The following is a 24225-nucleotide window of genomic DNA, read 5'->3' as shown; positions in this document are numbered from 1 at the left end:
TTCATTTTTCGTCCATTTTTCGTCCCAGATTTCAAAATTTGGTTTGTTGATTTCGTCCGGCATTTTCCGAAATTTTTCCGAAAAAACGAATTTCGCCCATTTCGCCCAGGGGCGGTAAATTTTGCAAAACGAAATCCGAAACCTTGCTCCCGCCCCGGCGTGACGATGGCCTGCAGCTGCTGCCTCGCCGCCTTCCAATCACTCGTGTCACCAGCGCCGCGCTTACTCGTCTTCTTGGGGATGGCAAAGCCCGGCGGGCAAGAGGGGCCACACGACGAGCTCTCACCGTTGGCGTGGTCCTCCGCCATCTTCCTCTTCTTCCCAAACGACACCGCACCAGGCGGCAAATTGTTATCCGGCACCAGCTCGCTCTTCACGGTCACCAGCCCCGCCGACGCCCGCGCAGCCGAGTCCTCGGCTGCCTTCTCTGCCCGGATATCTTCCATGGTGATATGATAAACATCGGCACCATTCCCTGCCACATTAAGGATCGAAAAAAATTACTTAGTACTTCTGACTGGGTACAATTCATAGCAGCATTCTTCTGACTGAGTTCCACAAAGCTGGAAAACCCACCTTGAAGAGTTGGCATCGGCGATGGTGGCCGGATGATGCTGGCCTTGGACATGTTGGTCTCGTGGAGATACATCCTTATATCAATCGGGGAGGCGCCTCGAGCGCGCAGGAGGTCAGCCGCCACTACCTCCTCCGTGCGGGTGAGCACCTGCTGGAAATTGGAGGACCTATAATGACCCCACCATTGCACGGGACACGGCCACGGCGCCGTGGACGACAGGAAGAAATACTCCTCCTTCCACCCAGGATTCTTGAGGTTGAGCTGTCGGAAGAGTAAGCCGACGCCATCATTGCCGCTGAAGGAGTAGTGCTTGTGCGGGAAGCCGCAGAGCGAGAAGAAGTGCCTGAACACAGCCAGCGACGGAGGCACGCCGGTGAAGTGGGAGAGCACGACGAATCCGGCCAGGGCGCGCCACCCGTTGGGCATGAGCTGGCCCGGGGCGATCCCGTAGTGGCTGAGCACCGTGACGTAGAAGGGGTGGAGGGGCAGGCGCATCCCGGCTTCAAGCGCGTCGGCATACACGACAACGGATCCGGGAGGTGGCGCTCGCGGGGACCGGTCGCCGGCGATGACCGGGGTGAAGTTGTCGGGGATAGAGTACTTCCTGCAGATGGCCCTTAGGGTTTCTTGGGTGCGCAGCCTCGACCGCCGGGAGGGCGAGATGCCGTCGCTGCCGTCGGCGCTGGTGCGGAGATGCCGGTCGTAGGTGGGTTCGTCGAGGCTAGGACCCGGTGACCAGGATGATGAGGATACCATGGCGGCTGTGCTTGTGCGTGTGCTGCGGCGTAGGACGGAAGTAGAGGAGTCCGTCCGCGGGCTTTTGCGCTTGCGATGCTGTCAACACGGTTGGATTAACGAGGCGTCAATGGCTAATCTTGTGTCTTTGATGAGTTTTGACGACACTATTGGCCGACCTGCTGACCGTAGTCGTGTGAGCAGCCACGAGCTGGCTCCTCAACACGTATCATGTGGGACCCACGTTTTCCAAATCAGTTGTCCGTAGAAATTCCTGCTTCTGTGATGCCGGCCAGTCGCCGGCGATGGAGTACTTCCTAGCACGAAAATGGCAAGTCTGCATCTGAGCAGGCTCACCCACAGGACACTGCCCATCACAGAGAGCTAGCTGAGTGGGCATCTCTTTTCGCGTAGAGGCAATCGGTCTGCTGCTAGCGAGTGGGAGCCGCACGATCACATGCACCTGCAACATTTCGCGCGAACATACCTTAATGGGATCAACATTTTTTTTAATACTACCTCCGTCCCAAGGAATAAGACGCACGCGTATTCCAAGACGTACTTTGACCATAAAAATTGAGCAACAAAATCTTGGTTATATTATACTATGTAATTAGTATCGTTAGATTTGTATTGAAAAACACTTTCTAATGATGTTAATTTTATACAAATAATCTTTATATATTTAAAGTAATACTTAGTCAAACGAAAAGCACATAAAACGAGGACAGCTTATTCCTTGAATCGAAGGTAGTACTACTAGAGTCCATTTTGAAATTATGTGTTGAGTATATTCTCTCCGTCCACAAATAAGTGTACATGCAAGTTTTTTAAAACAAATTATGAAGTAAAATAAAAAAATACATTGAAAACATGCATCTCTCTTCCTTAATTCTTTCACCTCCAATAAGCTTAGTGCATGTAAAAAACAAGAAGGATATGTGATTAACATTAGTGGTTTTGATTTCCGTGCGATGAAAGAGAAAAAATTAAAGTGCATTGGAAAGACTCTTTTATAGATAAAATTTAGGGCTAGATGTCCACTAATATAAGGACGGAGAGAGTATATTAGATTATCTTAAGCGGTACAATCTATTTTGGATACCAAAATTAGCCGTTTTGATCCGTTTAAATTGAGTCGCGGACACAAAAACGACCATCTGGCCATCAACGTTTGTTTGGGTTAGGGGCATCCTAGTGGCTCGACGCATTTTGGTCCGCCCTAACCATATGGTTTCATGTTATCCTTATCTTTGCTAATAACTAGCATAAAACGCGTGTGTTGTTGTGGTGTCACATTAAATCAAAGGATATCGAACATTACTTAATATGGGAGAGGCGACAACATGTCAAAGGTGAGAATATTCACTTACTGATCATCAACATGTCCAAGGTGAGAAGATTCACTTACCGATCAGGACGATGACGTCAATAGTTGTGCTGACAGCGAACTACGTACAGTGCAACTCACTCATCAAAGCCCAATAATGAAATTTGGAGGATCTAAACCTCCTCCTGGTCATGTTAAGGTGAACCTCAATGTGTTGATGCTTCTTTTGATGTCGATTCTTTAGTGGTACTACATGAGCGGTGATTCGCCGATCTAACCGGAAAGCGATATTGACAACGGATTGCGGGCAAGTTCTTGTACTTCATACCTCTTCTAGCTTCCACATCACGATGGCAATTTTATCCATGGATCCGGGTATCCACGGATATTCGACCCGCTGGGCACGGGTATGGAGGGTTGGTTGTGTCCACGGATTTCATGGGGCGGATATCCGATAATTCATGGAGCGGGCACGGGCAGAGCTTTTGCTCCATGGATATTCGATGGATATCCAACTGGCATGTGGGACCCACATGTTAGTGACACATGCGATTTTACATACGATTGGCTGTTCTTTTTAGGCCCAAATTACCAAACCCTTAATTTAAGCCTTAATGATTTTATACTCTAAATAATCACGGAACCGCCTTGTGCTGGTAGGGCTTCCATCGGCCGCATTGACTGTGGATCTTCGTTGATTGCTCCGCCTCTTCGGTAATGTGATATATTGTTGCTTTGATATTCCTATGAATTGTCGACATAATTACGGCTGAAATGCTACTGAAATAATGTCGAAATGCTGCCCAAGTATCATGTTAGCTTATTATTGATGAAATGCAAGTGAAATATTGTTGACATGGTACTCAAATTTTATGGGCATGGATATCCATGGATATCCAGGTATCCACCGGATTTGGATTTGGGGCGACATCCATGCCCATGAATACTTTCGTGGGCGGAGCAGAGCGAGGCTGATGGATTTGGGCATGGATCTGGTTTTACTATATCCGTCCAAACCCGCTCCATTGCCATCCTTACTTCCACACCACCACACACGTATGGGTCGCTGCATGTTCGTTGGGAAGTCATCAAAAATTCTTCTAGCCGATGGACCGGTTACATGTATCAAGTGAGGAATGCCCCTCCAAGTGGCACCTGTATTGATGACTATGTGAGTTCATTGTGCATTGTTCCATTGCAATTCTCTCCTACAAATTGAAAACAATGCACAAGGGGAAGTTGAGAGGGCAATAAGCTCCACCGGTTAGGGGGTATTTTTTCCAATTGGAGGATGATCTGATCTCGTCAGGGATAAACAGGAGAAGGCCGGATGAAAACAAGACGGAAAAGGAAAATCTCAAGAAGCAAGATGATGCATAAAGTTTGAGGGATAAGATCGACGACATGATGAAGTCCAATGAGAATTCGGTGAACAAAACGTTGGAAGCAAATACGGTCATGGAGAAGAAAGGCCAAGAGAAGCAAGCATGGTGGGAATCACTCCGGGAAGATGAGAAAAGCACAACACCGCAGTGGAGGAGAGTAGAGCAAGTGCCGAGGAGAAGTGGGCCATGGTGGAGGTCATTGCTGAAGAGAACAAGACAATGATGATGGATCCGTCTACCATGGATGCCTACACAAGAGAGTGGTAGGATTTGGTGAGGATAAAGATCTTGCAAAGAAGAAAGAAGCATATATGGCTCGTGCTGCTCGAGCAAGTGGTGGTGGCGGTGCTCTGGCTAGTGGTGGCAGTGGGAGTGGTGGTGATGATCCGGCGCGTGGCGGTGGTGATGCATCTGAGTTACTTGGCAAGGATGGTGATGCTTGATCTTGCGTCATTCTGCATCGTGATGATCCTTTTGGCATGCCGAGTACTAGTGCGACGTGTTTAATGGTTGATTGCGTGGACTAACTATCATTTTCGATGCTAAAACTATTGCCTATTGTCGGAACTTGTTGCAACATTGCAAAAACTTGTGTTTATGGTTTACATTGATGTCTGCGACAGTTGTGGCAGATCAGACGCCGCAAAATCATACAGTAAATCTACATATTCTGGAATATATTGTTTTACTGTCTCATTTTGCAGGATCTAATCTGTGCTATGCATTTTCACCCTGTAAAACGTGTTTACCCTGTCTTTTATCCACGATTTTAAGGCCCATGGTTAAGGGGTCTGCTAAAGTTGCTGACCAGCTTATTGGCCTTGTGAGCAGCCACAAGCTAGGTGGTCGACACGTATCAAGTGGGGCCCACGTTATTCAAATAAGTTACCCGTAGAAATTGCTAGTCTGGTGCAGCTTGGCAGTCCACAATTTGTGACATTAACCACAATGGACCTAGCAAAAAAACGGAAATGAGCAGTGTGCAGTTGGTCAGGCTCACCGCTCACAGGTCACATGCTGCCCACGACAGAGCTGAGCCAATCGCCCAAACTTGTGGGCATCTTTTTTCGAGCAGAGATGCTGCTGTGCGCGCCCATGCTACATGCACGTATTGGGTAGAGAATTCACGCGGAGAGATCAGACATGGATTGTTACTATTTGCGCCGTTCGCGGGACGAACAGTTCGTTTTTCTTTTTAGAGGCGCCACTTGTTTTTCTTTTGTTTTATAGACGCTGAGACTCACACCTGTCTAGTGCCCAAGAGACCTGCTTTGTTTGAATGTATGTATTCAAGTGTGGAACTGAATCCAATACGAAAGCAAATCTGTGTGGTTTTGGAATTGGCCTCCAATACGAAAGCAGTTGTTTCGATGTGCATGGCATTTTCCGTTAGAATCAAAGAGTGTCTCCTAAGGGCATCTCCAGCGGCGCGACGCATTTTAGTGTCCGCGCGCGTCCGTTTGCGTCGGTCGAAATGGTCGAAATCGACCGCACGTCCGTTCGCGTCGGGGTGGCTCCAGCGGCACGACCCATTTTTTTGCCGAATCATTTCTTTTAAACATGAAACATAATTTACATAGTTAAAACATGAAAAAAAAACCTAACGCATACTGCTGCTCGTCGTCGTTGTCGAGCACGATGAGCTCCGGTATCGCCCACGGCCAGTTGCCATCCGGGGGAGCGTACGCCGGACGCGCGGTTGTGGCGGCGGTGGAGGCGCCCAGGGCTGCGGCTGTGGCGGCGGTGGAGCCGCCCAGGGATACGGCTGTGGCGGCGGTGGAGGAGGCGTCCAGGGCTGCGGCTGTGGAGGAGGAGCCCAGGGGTTGTACGGCGGCGGTTGTGGCGCCGCCGAGTCCTGTAGCGCCTGTCGAAGGGCTTCATCCTCCGACAGACCCGGCGGCATGACGCCGGTGGCGTAGCGGGGCAGCGGCGGCTGCACAGGCGCGTCGTTCTCGGAGACGAGGACGCCGAGCTTCGCCATCTCGTCGTCCGTCATATTCTCCGGGAACTCGAAATTGCGGCCCTCCTCCATGGCCTGCTGCCATTCGTGGAAGACGGCCGCGACGTAGTCGTCGCTGTCGTCCTTCACCTCCTCGTTATGGTACGCGAGCGCCTCGATGTAGTCGTCCTCATCGTCGTAGGCGGCGTAGGCGTCGTCGTCGTTGTACTGCGCGCGTGTCGGCGCCTGCTGACGATGCGTCGGCGCCTCCTGTCTTCGTGGACGAGTCGGCGGTGCCGCCGCGAAGGGAAATCCCTGTCGCCCATGAAGCCCACCCTTCTTTTCTTATCCGTCTCGGTCGACAGATACGTACGCCAACTGTCGGAGTCGATGGCGTACGCCGGACCGGCGCGGAGGTCCGGCGGCAGGTACCGCCTCCTTCGTCGGATCTCCGAGGTCCGGTCAGGCTCGCGCGCAGGGACTAAAGGGGTGGGCACTCGGTGGCAGCTAAGCCGCCAGCCGCCAGGCAGTTGCACGCCGGACCAGGCCTCACACGGCAACCATTTGCCGTGCATTAGCCTCCCCAGCGTGACGGGGAGCGGCACCCTCTTGATGCCGCTGCCGGAGGCCTCGAAGTCGTTCTTCTTCCCCATGGCGCTGCGGCGGTGGTGGTGCGTGTGGAGGTGTGGGCGAAGGAGGAACGCGGCCGGTGGTCTTTTAAGGGCGGCCGCGCGCGGGATACGATGCCATTGAAGGCGGCGCAGAAACCCAGCCGCCGCCCGCCAGTGCGCGCGCAGACACAGGCAGCCGTGCCATTGATGGCGAAGGCTGCGGCGCAGACGCGGAAGCGCTGACCACCGAAGCGATGCCCGCGATGCAGACTCGCTGCCAGGCGGGCCCGGTGGAGACGCGAGCGGACACTTTGCGCATCCACGCGGCAGGTTTGCGTCTCTAAGGACGGCCGGTCACTTTGCGTCGCGCCGCTGGAGAGGGTGCCAGACGCATTTTCGATCAAGGCGGACGCAAACGGTCGCTCCGCTGGAGATGACCTAAGTCCAAATCGTTTTTGGAATTTGGATGTATACACGAATTGGATGTTCATATGGGAAAAAGCTTATGTATACAATAGAATATTTATATATTATTTCTCACACATGAAAACAACAAAACGGTCTAGATAAAGTCATAACAACAACATAAGTACGGAAAAACACCTAGCTAGTGAAAAACACCTAGCTAGTCTTTTTATTGTTCTATGAACTTTGTTTTCTCTCTTTGAACACCTTTTGTGGTTTTGTAATGAATTTTTTGTGCAACTGTGTGCATCTTAGTTATGCAGAAACCGGGTATATTGCGCAAGTAAAAGAAGGTAGGGAAAAAATGGGGAAAACATGTGCAAAGCATGACATAAATTAGTGTTCTATGAAGACAACTTGAACATGGTACTCTTTGGTATACATAAATTTCAAGGGAACATTACTATTGCCTACCACTCGATAGTCAGGTACTAGTGAAGCCAAAAAAAAAAATGAAGTAAATGAACAAGCAGAATGAATGGTACAACACCAATGCCGAAGCACAAAATAATAAAATGGACAAAGCAATCATCTCAGAAGAAGTGAATAACACGGAAACATCCATCTCAAACTGGTTAATGGAACTCGCAAGACTACTAACCCATAACATGAGCAAATCTAACAAGACATAGTTTTTACCAACATTATCACAACTCTCAATTTAAACATAACATCGGTCCTTAAAAACCAAAGGAACCACGGTCCTTAAAGATAACATCTAAAAGCCCCCATTTTGTCTACGCCATGCTTGCCAGCCAAGATGAAACAACAATCTAAGAGCATCTTCGGGTCACGTCCCCCAAAACTATTTGTGACGCGTTAGTCATTTTTTCTTTTCCAATCACGTGTCCCAGAGCCTACTTCCGTCCGGTGCGGTCCAATACGGTGTTCGGCGTCCTAAGCCCGTCCCCAGTCCACAGGGGATGCTCCGGGCGCGCCGGACACAACGAGAAGCGATGCGGGGAGTGGCGAGCCCGACGCGTCAGCGACACATAAAAATTCCACCCCCTCCCGCCACATCGCGCCTCTCCCGCAACAACCGGCCCTCCAGCCGCACATTTCTACCCTCCCAAAAGATTTCACCGCCTCTCCCGCCGATTCATTTCTCCCTCCCGTCGTCGCTACTCTCTCTCATCCATGGCACCGCCGGCAGGCCCCAAAAAATGCCCACCAAGCCGTCGGGAAAACAGGCAGCGACGAAAGGGCTGAAGGTGCTCTTCGCGAAGCCGCGGGAGGTGCCGGTGGCAAGGAAGAAGCCGAAAGTCTGGACCGACAAAAGGTGGGAGCAAGACTGCCTGCGGCGCAAGCTGTCGATGACGGAGCGGAGGGGACGGCGAGTGGTGGAGCAGGAGAAGAAGTCGGAGGCGTTGATCACACAGTGCCTCACCGAGGTCTCCTCGACCCTGCTCAAGAGGCAAGAAGAGAAGATGAAGCTCAAGAAACGCAGGGAGGACATGTCCCTACTGACCGCATCGACATCTGGAATGTTTCCCCGGATGCTGGCGCCACACAACTTCTACAAAGGCATAATCCTCGGTGACATCGACATCGGCGTCGGTCTTGGCCTCAGCGACGGAGCAGACGAGGTCGTCGTGCTCGACGGGCCTACATCGACTCAGGATGCGCCGTCGGTGCCGCAGGCGTCACCGAACCCCATTTACTAATTTATGTTTAGCTTGCACCACCGGTCTGTAATATGATCGTGCGTCCAGTACTTTGATCGCGGCTACTTTGATTGCAACGACTTCAGCGGAAACGATCTCTTTTGAATGTAAACTATTTGAATTTATGTTTAGGGGACGTGTTTGAAGGACGCGGCTGGAGAGCGACGTCCCCCAAAGGCGGCACGAAGAAAACACGTCCCCCAACGTTCGATCTGACGCCGTTTAGGGAACGAGACAAGGCTGAAGATGCTCTAAGACCTAGGCTTTTCCTCAATGAAGCTCAGACAACAATCAATGTACACAAAGGCAACAATCTTTTTTTCATTGTAAGTTTTTGTAAAATCTTTAAAATCATGAACATGGATAATTAGTTCAGTTACCTATGTAATTTTCATCAAATAATACTTCAATTTGCTATATAATAAAATGAGAAAACTTTTTTTTTATAGACTCAAGGTCGGTTATGACGAAAGTTTGCATTTCGGTACTACTTGAAGGATCACGAAACGATTCTAGCATCTCTAGCAGAGCCCGTAAATATACGAACTGTAAAATGCGAGTTCATGCCACTGAACTCGTGTTTACGCCCGTAAATTAAAACTGTAAAAAGCATATTCCTAAATATGCCACTAGACCCACATGTCAGTTCTCTTTTGTTCCCTTGCCTTCTTCTTCTTCTTCCTTGCTCCATCCACCCACGTCCGGCCGAGGTCCACGCCGCCCGCCCCGTTCCGGATCCACCCCACCCCGCCCTGCCTCGGCCCCGCCCGCTCCACCCCACCCGCGTCGCCCCGCCTCGGCCCTGGCCCCGCCCGCTCCGCCCAGCCCATGTCGCCTCGCAGCGAGCTCACCCCGCCCCGCGTGAGCTCACGCCCCCCACGAGCTCACCCCGCCCCACACCGCAGCGAGCTCGCCCTGCCCCGCGCCACCCCACGCCGCCGTGAGCTCGCTAGAATTTAGTTGGATTCCAGTGAATTTGGTTGGATTCCGACGACTATACCGGCGGGAGCAGTTAGTTCGATCTAAAATTTCAGCACGCCGCGAGTAGAGGTTCGTGTTCAGTTCGCTCTTTCAGCCCCTACAAATACAGACCGAGTTGGATTTTCGGGTGTGACATGTAAAAAAAATTGGGCGAACGTATTTAGGGTTACTGATTTGCACTTTTTTGATTTGCACTTTTTTTAAACTAAACTCGTAAATCGATAGTTATTATTCTGTTTTACCTAGTTTGAGATGCTCTCACTAGCGAAATGATGTCCAAGACAGAACCGTTCTGAGTACATCAGTGCCACGTGTCGTATGCGTAGAGTAGCTGAGCGCATTGAGTTGATCAGGCAAAGATGTGCTCCTGATCTCCACTGACGCTCCGCCGATGAACGGAACCTGAAGTTCTGAAGTGTTCGTGTTACTTATGTGTCTTGAGATTCGGTCGGCACGGCTCCACATCCGCTCCGCCGATGAACGGAACCTGAAGTCCTGAAGCGTTCGTGTTACTTATGTGTCTTGATATTTGGTCAGGCGCGGCTCCACATGAAAAGAGAATCAACAGCTATCATATGTGTAAAACTAACAGTACTTTTGATAGAACTGTCTGTACCATCTAATAAATTTGGACGGACTCTATAAATTCAGCATGCTATATCGCAGGATTACATAGTCATGTCATAGGAACTTCATGCGCAAATAATAGAGGACTCTATAGATGTAGGTCACGAAATAAATTTTAAAATATTAAATATTAGACTCATTTTGACGAGCTCGTCGCGAGGAAGTCAAATATGCAAACAAAATCTCATTTACATTTGTTCCGTGAAAGTTGTGCTCGTTTTTTCAATTTGTAGTGTAGTTGGAGAAGGGAATTTTCTGGTATGAGTAGTCACATGTGCGGTCCTCACTGGTGGACATCCCAATGACATGCAATGACTCAAATTTTACTTGCGCCCCATTTCATAAGTGACGCATTTTCGGTCCTGAAGAACAATTCCAGTCAAAAACATGTGATCACCGAGCTAACCAAGCGACACGAGCAGCCGGAGCACGAGCAGTTCGCCAGCGCCGGTACCCCTCCAGCGCGGAGCCGGCTCGTCTAACTTTGCTTCTACGAAGTCAGGACCCTGATATAGGCTACATCCACCACACAAAGCTTATCTAACGGTTCTCCTGGGCTTAGTACTAGTTGCTGCTGTTGCTGCTCAGTTTTGGAGGGAAGAGGCAGTGATGTGCTGAGTTTACCGCCAAAATGTTCTTTCATCTCTTTCCCTTGCCTGTCGCGAGTTCCCTTCATCTCATAGTATGAGCATCCATGTAAGGAGCGATTTTTTTAAATTATACGTTTTTCAGCATTTTTATAACTAATACGCGATTTTCAAATATTATGGGCGGATAGCGGCCCATCGGCGGACAGGTGGCCGATCGGCACACTAGCTGCCGACCAGGCTATGCACATGTTATGTTTTATCTGATCGGTTAACAATTGACCGATCGGCCGATTGTCGACCGATCGAGTTCAACATTTAGAAAATTTTGAAATTGTATATTATTTGTAAAATTTATAAAAAATATGTATTTAAAAAAATCGCTTAAAAAGGAAGCATCCCACGACCATTTCCCCCACATCCAGCGTCCCCACCATAGCCACTCCTTCCTAAGTTTCCTCCCGATTTCAATCACACCGAAGACATAGGCAAGGGGTGGCCGTTCCTAATTTCGAACCACGGCCGTCTGGCTCGTCTCGCGGTGGAAAGAACGCCAGCGCCACTACATGTCGGTCGACGCCGTGTGGTAGTTGTTCGAGGAGAACCGAACGGTGTCATGACGGGATGTGAGCTTGCCGTCCCGTTGGCTTATCAACACTGGTCGCGTCCGACAACTGGCTCACGTTTGGAGCTAGGGAGTTTGACCCGCACCGCCGGGCGGGCTACCTCGACGAGGTGGGATTCTTTAACCGCGAGCTTGGGATCGGCCTAACCGATAACAAGAAGCACGAAGACGAAGGCCACGACAAGGAGGAGGACGGTGGTCAGGGAGATGCCCTCTTTCTATGAAAAAAATATCAACATTTTTTTGCGAGCTATCCTCAATGGGGAAAGGGCCTCTCGGCTATGGAAAAGGGAAACAAAGACAGGGAGAAGGCGGCGTTTGAGACGATTCAAAGCCGGCCCAAATCTGGGCCACGTTTGCGTGGCCTAACGCAATGGCTAGTTGCTCGCGTCCGCCCCTTGTCCGCCCCTGGCCCGCGTGTCATAGGGAGATAGTTTCTTTCTTCATTAAAATTAGACATTACATTTTTCTTAAATCTTCCTACTACTAGTCTAGCTACGTACGGGGCCGGCGGCATCGCCGCCGACTCGCCGCCGTGCCGTGGATTTCACTCGACGGTGGCGGCCTGTACGTGTGAGGATTCCCCTCCAACTTACCAGCTGGGTGGCTCGGTGGCCCTCTTGCTGCGTTCCTTAGCGGCCGCCCTCCTCCTTGCCGTCCTCGCAGCTTGGGCGCGTTCGCGCTCTGCCTCCTGCAGAGGCACCATCCGCTTCCCGCACAACTCGAGCTCCTGCGCGGCGGCACGTTCCATAGCGGTCCGTGCCTCCAGGCGGACGCGGCCGGCGGCCTGGGCTCATGGTTCTCCTCCCGACGGCGCATGCGCTCTTGGCGGGAACCCTGGTGCGCGCGGGAACTTTCTCGCGCGTTCTCCCGCCCGCCTTTGCTGTCCCGTCGAGGCCTGCCATGGCGCAACGCCGCCCATGGAAGACGAACCACGTGGCGGCTTTTTGGGTCGCCGCGTTGGGCGCAGCGTGCAGCCCAAACGGACACGCGGACGCGGGCCGCTGTACGGGTGTCCGCGCGGTCACCCGGTTCAGCGCGTCCGTTTGGATCGCCGCGTTGGAGATGCCCTTAAACAATGATAGAGCCCAGCCGGATTTGTCACACGATTCAGTTGAGTAACAGGTAGTAGTACTAAGCAAAGAAGAACTGTTGGATGTGCTTTGGGTGGTAGATATAGCCTATGTCAGGGCCCTGACTTAGTAGAAGCAAAGTTAGAGCCCTCCAGCGCATGCTCCGCCCGCCGCCGCACGTGCTCCTCGCAGCGCAAGAGCTGGAGCACCGCCGCCGCCTTGACGCTCTCCAGCTCCTCCGCCAGCGCACACTTCGCCGCGGCTAGTCTGGCCTTCGCCCCTTCCACGGCGAGCTCGGGCCTCGCCTTCTCATGTTCCGCATCTGCTGCCCGCTTCGCTGCCATCGCCTGCACCACCTCCGCCTCCGCCGCGGCGAGCCTGGCTGTCGCCTTCGACAGCTCCGCCCCCGTCTCGGCGAGCTCGGCCTTCGTCTTCCCCTGCTCCGCATCCCGCTTTGCCGGGGCGAGCTGCTCCCGTGTAGCCACCCAGCCCGTGCCGTCTCCGTCGTGCCTGCTGGGGAAGCGTCGTGTCTTCCGGGAGAAGCCTGGCGGTGGCGAGCACACGCCGGATGATAGCGCCGTGTTCAGCATTGCAGGGTGCAGACTCTCCTTGTAATTGGTTTCCTCCAGGCTCCTCTTCTTCCCGCATAACGGCGGCGACGCCTGCGCGGCTGCCTTCTCTGCCAGCATAGTCTTCCTCGTGTGGTAGACAGAAAGATCCATGCCTAACACAAAACACCGTCATCAGCTCTAGGTGAAACAGGGGAATTTCGATGTACACATACCTTCGGAACTGGAAATAATACAGGTAGGGGAAGAAGGCGCCGGTGGCGGGGGCAGCAATGCGAATGCAGAGCTCGTCATGGCGGCTGCAAGGTTGCCGTTACAGAGGTACGTCCTTAGATCAACGGCGCCGCCGCCGTGAGCACGAAGAAGCTTCGCCGCTGATTTCTTTTCCTCGCCGGTGAGCACGGGGTTTGCGAAGGAGCTTTTTGATGGCTCGCCCCACTCCACGGGGCAAGGCCACGGCTCCGGCGACGAGAGGAAGAAGAACTCTTGTTTCCAGTACTTGAAGGAGATCCAGTTCGGGTGGGGCATCCCCGTGAAGCGCAAGCCGGAGCCGTCCCTGTCCCTGGATCGGAAAAAGTACCAGCCTTGCCTTTGCCTGGCGTTGGACAGCAGGAAGAAGCGCCGGAACACTGCGAGCGACGGCCGCACGCCGACGGAGCGACACAGGACGAGGAAGCCTGCCATGATGCGCCACCCGTTGGGCGTGACCTGGGTCGGCGCGAGGCCGAAGTGGCCGAGCGCCTCGCGGAAGAAGCCATGCAGCGGGACGGGCATCCCGGCCTCCAGCGCCCGGGAGTACACGCAGATGGCACCAGGTGGAGGCCTCGAGTTCGCGCGCAGCTCGCCGGCGGGGCGCGCAGTGAACTCCTTGGGGACGCCGTGCTCGTTGCAGATCGCGTCGACCTCGTCTTGCGTGCGCAGGAACGAGGCGAACTCCTCGGGACGTCCGCGCCCCGCCCGCCGCATCGACGGCACAACGGCGGCGGAGGCATCGAGGTCGGTGGCGCTGGCGACGCCATGGTAAGGGTCGATGGAGGAAGAGGAAGGCATCGCGCTCCTGGCCGGCGTGGTGTGCACACCTGTTTTCCTATGCAGCGGAGAGATGGTCGCTCGGTCTTGTTTGAGTTTTTTTTTTTCCGTTCTAAACGGGGCGTTTGTGCTCCGGATAGCTCTAGTGAATTCCGAATTTTAAAAACAAAAAATAATTTAAAGTTTCAGAAAAATATAAAATAAATTACGTGGATATAGATGCACATGTTCTCTAGATATTTCAAGGTTTCTGCTTAGTAAAATACTACGTCATATTTTTTGGCTACATAAAAATCAGAAAACGGTGGCTTTGAAAAGGCCAAAAATAACTCTACTTTGCTTCAATTGGTTGTCTTTTTGGTGCAGACCACGGGTAGTAATATATTTGATACAAATTTAGCCATTTATACTGCACATGTATATGTAATTCTATATTCAAGTTTCTAAGATAAAAATTAAACTTTTTTGATATTTTGTGAAAAAATAATCTCACGGGGGTTTGGGGAGCCTCCACGAACTGTAAACAAAGATGTAACAATTTCGTGAGGTGTGGTACTGTGAGTAGCCGACATGTTATGCAATAGTTTATATAAAGCATTTTGAAATATTCAGTTATAACAAAATAACACATGCTTTTTTATTTCAAAAACTGAAACTTCAAGATGCATACTCTCACTGTTGTTTGCTGGTGCAACTTATTTCGAAAGTTCCTTGGAGAAGCTTAAAGTTGATGCATGTTCATTTGTAACATCAACTCAAACAATGCTACAAATTTGTGGCATGTATGGCTTCTTTTTTGGTGGTCTCTTTTAGATACCTTACTACCATGTTTCATTCTCATGGGAAAGTAGAATCTCATCTCTTATATTGTACTTTCTATTTTTGTTACTACCACGTAACCAATAACATATTTGTAAAAAAGACTAATATAAGTAATTAACTAGCGGAAAACCAATTTTGAACATGGGAGCATATGATTCCGGTACCCGAGAAAACATTTCAAAATGTCAAAAAAAATCTATTTTTTTGCACATAATTGTCGACATTATATGTATGCACGCCAAGTTCTGCGAAAAATTAACATTTTTTGTGTCTTGTGTGAAAAAGATAAAGAAACGTCTTGTGAAAAGCTGTTTTGAAGCACCAAAACTTGTTCAATTTTTTTACATTTTAAACTATGTTTATAAGTCATTTAAAAAACGATGCAAAAAATGGCTCGTCCATTAACTAGGCATTATGACTCTAGATCGCATAAAATATTAATTGACAACACATGAAGTATTCGCATATAAGATCACATTGTGTTGCGATTGGTCTAAGATATTAGTAGTGTGCATGGTCTCCCATAAAAGAAATTGTGAATTATGTTTTACTTTACGATCTTACTGGTATTACTACATGTCTATACTCATGCTTGTTGATTCATGTAGGTTGTGTGGGCATGCATGGACATGCAAATCTGTGTGAACCCAAAACTACATGTTCGAGTGGTCTTGGGCGACTATGTTTGTGTGAACCAACCGGTTAGTGAGAACACACAAGCACCTATATTGGATCAAGATGGTCTCTTGCGAATTTGAGAGAATTCTAATCCATAGGATTTCTTCCAGAGAAGCCTTCAGATCATAGGATTAAGACACCTATTTTTGTGTGGAATCTATTCATGTGTACTCCATTTCGCAAGAATCTCAACATGAACTCAAACATACCTTTATTTCTCTTTTGAGAAGTCCAATGCACTTGCAATCTATCTCCCTATTTAAATCATGTGAAAATCATGGTTTTCCTTCCTTGCATAAGACAAAGACGCCTCAAATTAAAAAAATTGAGGTCATGCAAGAACTTTTTTTCGATAAAGGGAATATATTAATATCAAAAGATACTAATTACACCTAGCCTCTGCAACAACGCACCACCCTAATGGCACTACGGATGCACACAGCCAAAAATAAAAATAAAACTAAGAAACAAAAGTCCCGCTACAGTATCTCGGGCCTAACAACAACAATACAACCACCACCAAGACAACACCTGAAATACAGACTCTAAAAAAAGACGCCTTCAAGAAGGGAACAATGCTCTAACACCGTCGTCGTCCGATCAAAGATCTTAGGTTTTCACCCTGAAGATAGTCTCCGCTTTCAAAACAATGCCTCCAACAAGGTCATTGCCAGACACAACCAGTTAAGACCAGACCTTAACTAACCGCACATGGAACCACAATTCTATATTTTTGTTTCTTCCATTGCAAGTTCCTTCAATTCAAAGTGGAACTTCTTTCGTGGATGATGAGGATCGAACTAATAAGAGCAAAACGAAACAAAGGCATTGTAATGTAAAATCTGAACTATAAAAATGATTGAAGCCTTCTCTTTGTGTCGGCCCTATCTTCTTTTTTTAACACAGTCGGCCCTATCTGAAGCCGCCCATGTAGGTGTAGGATAACGTTGCATAGAAAACAAAAAATTTCCTACCGCGAACACGAAATCCAAGCCAATATGCAATCTAGAAGACGGTAGCAACGAGGGGATTATCGAGTCTCACCCTTGAAGAGATTCCAAAGCCTACAAGATGAAGCTCTTATTGCTGCGGTAGACGTTCACTTGCCGCTTGCAAAAGCGCGTAGAAGATCTTGATCACGGCGCCATGAACGGGCAGCACCTCCGTACTCGGTCACACGTTCGGTTGTTGATGAAGACGACGTCCACCTCCCGTTCCAGCGGGCAGCGGAAGTAGTAGCTCCTCTTGAATCCGACAGCACGACGGCGTGGTGTCGGTGGCGGTGGAGAACTCCGGCGGAGCTTCGCTAAAGCACGCGGGAGCTATGGAGGAGAGGGGGCGGCTAGGGTTTGGGAGGGGGTGGCCGGCCACTCAAGGGGGCGGCCAGGTTGTGGTCTTGGGGTGGCCGGCCCCCTCCCCTTGGCCCCTCATTATATAGGTGGAAGCCCCAAGTGTTGGACTACAAGTCTCAGAATAAGACCCGAACCCAAAACCTTCCATGTGATAGGGAAAACTACCCAAGGTGGGAATCCCACTTGGGTGGGATTCCCCCCTTCCATGTGGGGGGTGGCCGGCCCCCATAGGGGGAGTCCACTTGGGACTCCTCCCCCACTAGGGTTGGCCGGCCATGGAGGTGGAGTCCCTCCGGGACTCCACCTTCCTTGGTGGTTTCTTCCGGACTTTTCTAGAACCTTCTAGAACCTTCCATAGAACCTTCCGCATCATTTTAATTCACATAAAATGACATCCTATATATGAATCTTATTCTCCGGACCATTCCGGAACTCCTCGTGATGTCCGGGATCTCATCCGGGACTCCGAACAAATATTCGAACTCCATTCCATATTCAAGTTCTACCATTTCAACATCCAACTTTAAGTGTGTCACCCTACGGTTCGCGAACTATGCGGACATGGTTGAGTACTCACTCCGACCAATAACCAATAGCGGGATCCGGAGATCCATAATGGCTCCCACATATTCAACGATGACTTTAGTGATCGAATGAACCATTCACATACAATACCAATTCCCTTTGTCACGCGATATTTTACTTGTCCGAGGTTTGATCTTCGGTATCACTCTATACCTTGTTCAACCTCGTCTCCGACAAGTACTCTTTACTCGTACCGTGGTATGTGGTCTCTTATGAACTTATTCATATGCTTGCAAGACATTAGACGACATTCCACCGAGAGGGCCCGGAGTATATCTATCCGTCATCGGGATGGACAAATCCCATTGTTGATCCATATGCCTCAACTCATACTTTCCGGATACTTAATCCCACCTTTATAACCAACCATTTACGCAGTGGCGTTTGGTGTAATCAAAGTACCTTTCCGGTATAAGTGATTTACATGATCTCATGGTCATAAGGACTAGGTAACTATGTATCGAAAGCTTATAGCAAATAACTTAATGACGAGATCTTATGCTACGCTTAATTGGGTGTGTCCATTACATCATTCATATAATGATATAATCTTGTTATTAATAACATCCAATGTTCATGATTATGAAACTAATCATCCATTAATCAAAAAGCTAGTTTAAGAGGCATACTAGGGACTTCTTGTTGTCTACATATCACACATGTACTAATGTTTCGGTTAATACAATTATAGCATGGTATATAAACATTTATCATAAACATAAAGATATATAATAACCACTTTTATTATTGCCTCTTGGGCATATTTCCAACAGTCTCCCACTTGCACTAGAGTCAATAATCTAGGTTACATTGTAAGGTACCTAACACCCATGGCATTCTGGTGTTGGTCATGCTTTGCCCTTGGGAGAGCTTTAGTCAACGGATCTGCTACATTCAGATCAGTGTGTACTTTGCAAATCTTTACTTCTCCATCTTCGATGTACTCGCGAATCGAATGATAACGCAGCTTGATATGCTTCAGCCTCTTGTGTGACCTTGGTTCTTGTGCATTGGCGATGGCACCCATGTTGTCACGAGTAGATGACTAGTGGGTCCAATGCACTAGGAACCACACCGAGCTCTACAATGAACCTCTTCATCCATACCGCTTCGATGAAGCCTCCGAAGCTGCTATGTACTCCGATTCCGTTGAGGATTTCGCCACCGTGCATCGCTTCGAGCTTGCCCAGCTTACTGCAGACACCATTCAATATAAACACGTACCCGGACCGTGACTTAGAGTCATCGGGATCAGTGTTCCAACTTGCATCGGTGTAACTTGTTACAACGAGCTCTTGGTCACCTCCATAACAAAGAAACATATCCTTAGTTCTTTTCAAGTACTTCAGGATATTCTTGACCGCTGTCCAGTGTTCCATTCCTGGATCACTTTGATATCTGCTAGTCAAACTAACAGCATGTGCTATATAGCATGGCATACATGATAGAGCCTATTGCCGAGGCATAGGGGATCTGACTCATCCTTTCTCTTTCTTCTGCCGTAGCCGGACCTTGAGTCTTACTCAAGACCTTGCCTGGTAACATAGGTAAGAATCCTTTCTTACTTTCGTCCATTCTAAACTTCTTTAGAATCTTGTCCAGGTATGTACTCTGTGATAGCCCTATTAGACGTCTTGATCTATCTCTATAAATCTTGATGCCTAATATATACGATGCTTCACCAAGGTCTTTCATTGAAAAACTATTATTCAAATAACCCTTTATACTGCTTAATAGTTCTATATCATTCCCAATCAATAATATGTCATCTACATATAATATCAGGAATGCTACAGAGCTCCCACTCACTTTCTTGTAAATACAGGCCGCTCCATGACACTGTATAAACCCGAAGGCGTTGATCACCTTATCAAAGCGTCGGTTCCAACTTCTCGATGCTTGCTTCGAGTCCATAGATTGAACGCTGAAGTTTGCATACTTTGTCGGCATTTTTAGGATTGACAAAACCTTTGGGTTGTACCATATACAACTCTTCCTCAATGTCTCCATTAAGGAACGCCGTTTTGACATCCATCTGCCAAATCTCATAATCGAAAAATGCAGCTATTGCTAACAAAATCCTCACAGATTTTAGCTTCGCTACAGGTGAGAAAGTCTCATCGTAGTCAACACCTTGAATTTGTCGAAACCCTTTGCGACAAGTCGAGCTTTATAGACGGTAATATTACCATCGGCATCTGTTTTTCTCTTGAAGATCCATTTATTCTCGACAGCCTTGCGGCTATCAGGTAAGTCTACCAAAGTCCATACTTTGTTATCATACATGGATCCCATTTCGGATTTCATGGCTTCTTGCCATTTGTTGGATTCTGGGCTCATCATCGCTTCTTCATACGTCGTAGGGTCTTCATCATTGTTATCCACAATCATGACATTTAGACAAGGATCATACCAATGCGGAGTGGCACGTTCCCTTGTCGATCCGCGAGGTTCGGTAGCTATCTCATTTGAAGTTTCATGATCATTATCATTAGCTTCCTCTGTTACCGGTGCAGGCGGCACGGGAACATCTTCCGGTACTGCGCTACTCTGATCAACGAGCAGAGATTCTTCAATCTCATCGAGTTCTACTTTTCTTCCAGTCCCTTCTTTAGTGAGAAATTCTTTCTCAAGAAAGGTTCCGTTTTTAGCAACAAAGATCTTGCCTTCGGATCTGTGATAGAAGGTGTACCCTATAGTTTCCTTAGGGTATCCTATGAAGACGCATTTCTCCGCTTTGGGTTCTAGCTTGTCCGGTTGTAACTTTTTTACATAGGCTTTGCAACCCCAAACTTTCAGGAACGACAGCTTAGGTTTCTTATTAAACCATAATTCATACGGTGTCGTTTCAACGGATTTTGATGGTGCTCTATTTAAAGTGAATGCGGCTGTCTCTAATGCATAACTCCAAAATGATAACGGCAAATCAGTAAGAGACATCATAGAACGAACCATATCTAAGAGAGTTCGATTACGACGTTCGGACACACCGTTTCGTTGTGGTGTTCCTGGCGGTGTCAATTGTGAAAGTATTCCGCATTTCTTTAAATACATGCCAAACTCATAACTCAGATATTCACCTCCGCGATCAGATCGTAGAAATTTAATCTTCTTGTTACGTTGATTTTCTACTTCACTTTGGAATTCCTTAAACTTCTCAAAAGTTTCGGATTTATGTTTCATGAAATAGATATACCCATATCTACTCGGATCATCTGTGAAGGTTAGAACATAACGATAACCACCGCGCGATGCTACACTCATTGGTCCGCACACATCGGTATGTATGATTTCCAATAAGTCGGTAGCTCGCTCCATAATACCGAGAGAATGGAGTCTTAGTCATTTTTCCTATTAGACATGCTTCGCATCTATCAAGTGACTCAAAGTCAAGTGATTCAAGTAATCCATCGGTATGGAGTTTCTTCATGCGTTTCACTCCAATATGACCAAGACGACAGTGCCACATATAAGTAGAATTATCATTCAATTTAATTCGCTTAGCATCAATGTTATGTATATGTGTATCACTACTATCGAGATCTAACAGAAATAAGCCATTCTTTTCAGGTGCTCGACCATAAAAGATATTATTCATAAAAATAGAACAACCATTATTCTCAGACTTGAATGAATAACCGTCTTGCATTAAACAAGATCCTGATATAATGTTCATGCTCAACGCGGGTACAAAATAACAATTATTGAGGCTTAAAACTAATCCCGAAGGTAGATGTAGAGGAAGTGTGCCGACGGCGATCACATCGACTTTGGATCCATTTCCAACGCGCATGGTCACTTCATCTTTTAGTAGTCTTCGTTTATTCTTTAGTTCCTGTTTCGAGTTACAAATATGAGCAACCGAACCAGGTATCAAATAGCCGGGTACTAGTACGAGAACCGGTAAGATAAACATCTATAACATGTATATCAGATATACCTTCTTTCTTCTTCTTGACAAGGCCGCTCTTCGGATCCGCCAAATACTTGGAGCAATTACGCTTCCAGTGTCCCTTCTCCTTGCAGTAATAGCACTCAGCATCAGGCTTAGGGCCAGTCTTAGGTTTCACAGGAGGCGTGGCAGCTTTCTTGCCACTCTTCTTGTTCTTGCCTTTAGACTTGCCCTGTTTCTTGAAGCTGGTGGTCTTGTTGACCATCAACACTTGGTGCTCTTTCTTGATCTCAATCTCAGCAGATTTCAGCATGTAGAAGAGTTCAGGTAATTCTTTGTTCATGTTCTGCATATTGTAATTCATCACAAAGTTCTTGTAACTAGGTGGCAGTGATTGAAGGACACGATTAATCCCCAGTCTATTAGGAATCACTATTCCCAAGTCACTGAGTTTCTTCGCATGCCCGGTCATGGCGAGCATGTGCTCACTAACGGAGCTGCCTTCTTCCATCATGCAGGTCGAAGAAGTGTTTCGATGCTTCATAGCATTCCACGGCCGCATGAGTCTCAAAGATAGTTTTCAACTCATTGACTAACTCATGTGGATCGTGGTGCTCAAAATGTTTTTGAAGATCGGCTTCCAGACTGCATAAGATGGCACACTGATGTCTACTTTCCCCCTCCTTTCCTGTAGACAGTGTTGGGCCTCCAAGAGCAGAGGTTTGTAGAACAGCAGCAAGTTTTCCCTTAAGTGGATCACCCAAGGTTTATCGAACTCAGGGAGGAAGAGGTGATACGTCTCCGACGTATCGATAATTTCTTATGTTCCATGCCACATTATTGATGTTATCTACATGTTTTATGCACACTTTATATCATATTCGTGCATTTTCTGGAACTAACCTATTAACAAGATGCCGAAGTGCCGATTCTTGTTTTCTGCTGTTTTTGGTTTCAGAAATCCTAGTAAGGAAATATTCTCGGAATTGGACGAAATCAACGCCCAGGGGCCTATTTTTCCACGGAGCTTCCAGAAGACCGAAGAACACACGAAGTAGGGCCACGAGGTGGCGACACCACGTGGCGGCATGGCCCAGGGGGGGCCCGCGCCGCCCTATGGTGTGGCCCCCTCGCCTGGCCCCTGACTCTGCCCTTCCGCCTACTTAAAGCCTCCGTGACGAAACCCCCAGTACCGAGAACCACGATACGGAAAACCTTCCAGAGACGCCGCCGCCGCCGATCCCATCTCGGGGGATCCAGGAGATCGCCTCCGGCACCCTGCCGGAGAGGGGAATCATCTCCCGGAGGACTCTACGCCGCCATGGTCGCCTCCGGTGTGATGTGTGAGTAGTCTACCCCTGGACTATGGGTCCATAGCAGTAGCTAGATGGTTGTCTTCTCCCCATTGTGCTATCATTGTCGGATCTTGTGAGCTGCCTATCATGATCAAGATCATCTATATGTAATTCTATATGTTGCGTTTGTTGGGATCCGATGAATAGAGAATACTTGTTATGTTGATTATCAAAGTTATGCTTATGTGTTGTTTATGATCTTGCATGCTTTCCGTTACTAGTAGATGCTCTGGCCAAGTAGATGCTTGTAACTCCAAGAGGGAGTACTTATGCTCGATAGTGGGTTCATGCCCGCATTGACACTTGGGACGAGTGACGGAAAGTTCTAAGGTTGTGTTGTGCTTGTTGCCACTAGGGATAAAACATTGATGCTATGTCTAAGGATGTAGTTGTTGATTACATTACGCACCATACTTAATGCAATTGTCTGTTGCTTGCAACTTAATACTTGGAGGGGTTCGGATGATAACTCTGAAGGTGGACTTTTTAGGCATAGATGCGGTTGGATGGCGGTCTATGTACTTTGTCGTAATGCCCAATTAAATCTCACTATACTCATCATGATATGTATGTGCATTGTCATGCTCTCTTTATTTGTCAATTGCCCAACTGTAATTTGTTCACCCAACATGCTGTTCGTCTTATGGGAGAGACACCTCTAGTGAACTGTGGACCCCGGTCCAATTCTCTTTACTCGAAATACAATCTATCTGCAATACTTGTTCTACTTGTTTTCTGCAAACAATCATCTTCCACACAATACGGTTAATCCTTTGTTACAGCAAGCCGGTGAGATTGACAACCTCATCTGTTTCGTTGGGGCAAAGTAGTTTGGTTGTGTTGTGCAGGTTCCACGTTGGCGCCGGAATCCCCGGTGTTGCGCCGCACTACATCCCGCCGCCATCAACCTTCAACGTGCTTCTTGGCTCCTCCTGGTTCGATAAACCTTGGTTTCTTTCCGAGGGAAAACTTGCTGCTGTGCGCATCATACCTTCCTCTTGGGGTTGCCCAACGAACGTGTGAAATACACGCCATCAAGCACATTTTCTGGCGCCGTTGCCGGGGAGATCAAGACACGCTGCAAGGGGAGTCTCCACTTCTCAACCTCTTTACTTTGTTTTTGTCTTGCTTTATTTTATTTACTACTTTGTTTGCTGCACTAAATCAAAATACAAAAAAATTAGTTGCTAGTTTTACTTTATTTGCTATCTTGTTTGCTATATCGAAAACACAAAAAAATTAGTTTACTTGCATTTACTTTATCTAGTTTGTTTTATTTACTGTCTTGCACTCTACACTAAAAATTCAAAAAATTAGTTACTTGCATTTACTTTACTTAAATTC

General features: G+C 48.1%; 1 protein-coding gene across 1 annotated transcript; it reads right to left on the bottom strand.

The window, feature by feature from the left end:
• Positions 1-12712: 12712 nt before the first annotated feature.
• On the bottom strand, positions 12713-14218 carry LOC124706174. The gene is made up of 2 exons (XM_047237831.1): positions 13405-14218; positions 12713-13323 (listed from the first exon to the last, which is right to left on the bottom strand). The coding sequence occupies exons 1-2, from the start codon at positions 14216-14218 to the stop codon at positions 12713-12715; spliced, it is 1425 nt and encodes a 474-aa protein (XP_047093787.1).
• Positions 14219-24225: the final 10007 nt, after the last annotated feature.

Source organism: Lolium rigidum, chromosome 1 (genome assembly GCF_022539505.1).
Source record: "Lolium rigidum isolate FL_2022 chromosome 1, APGP_CSIRO_Lrig_0.1, whole genome shotgun sequence".
NCBI lineage: Eukaryota > Viridiplantae > Streptophyta > Magnoliopsida > Poales > Poaceae > Lolium > Lolium rigidum.
Note: the sequence above shows the minus strand (reverse complement) of the source record. Positions and strands in the feature narration are given on the sequence as shown.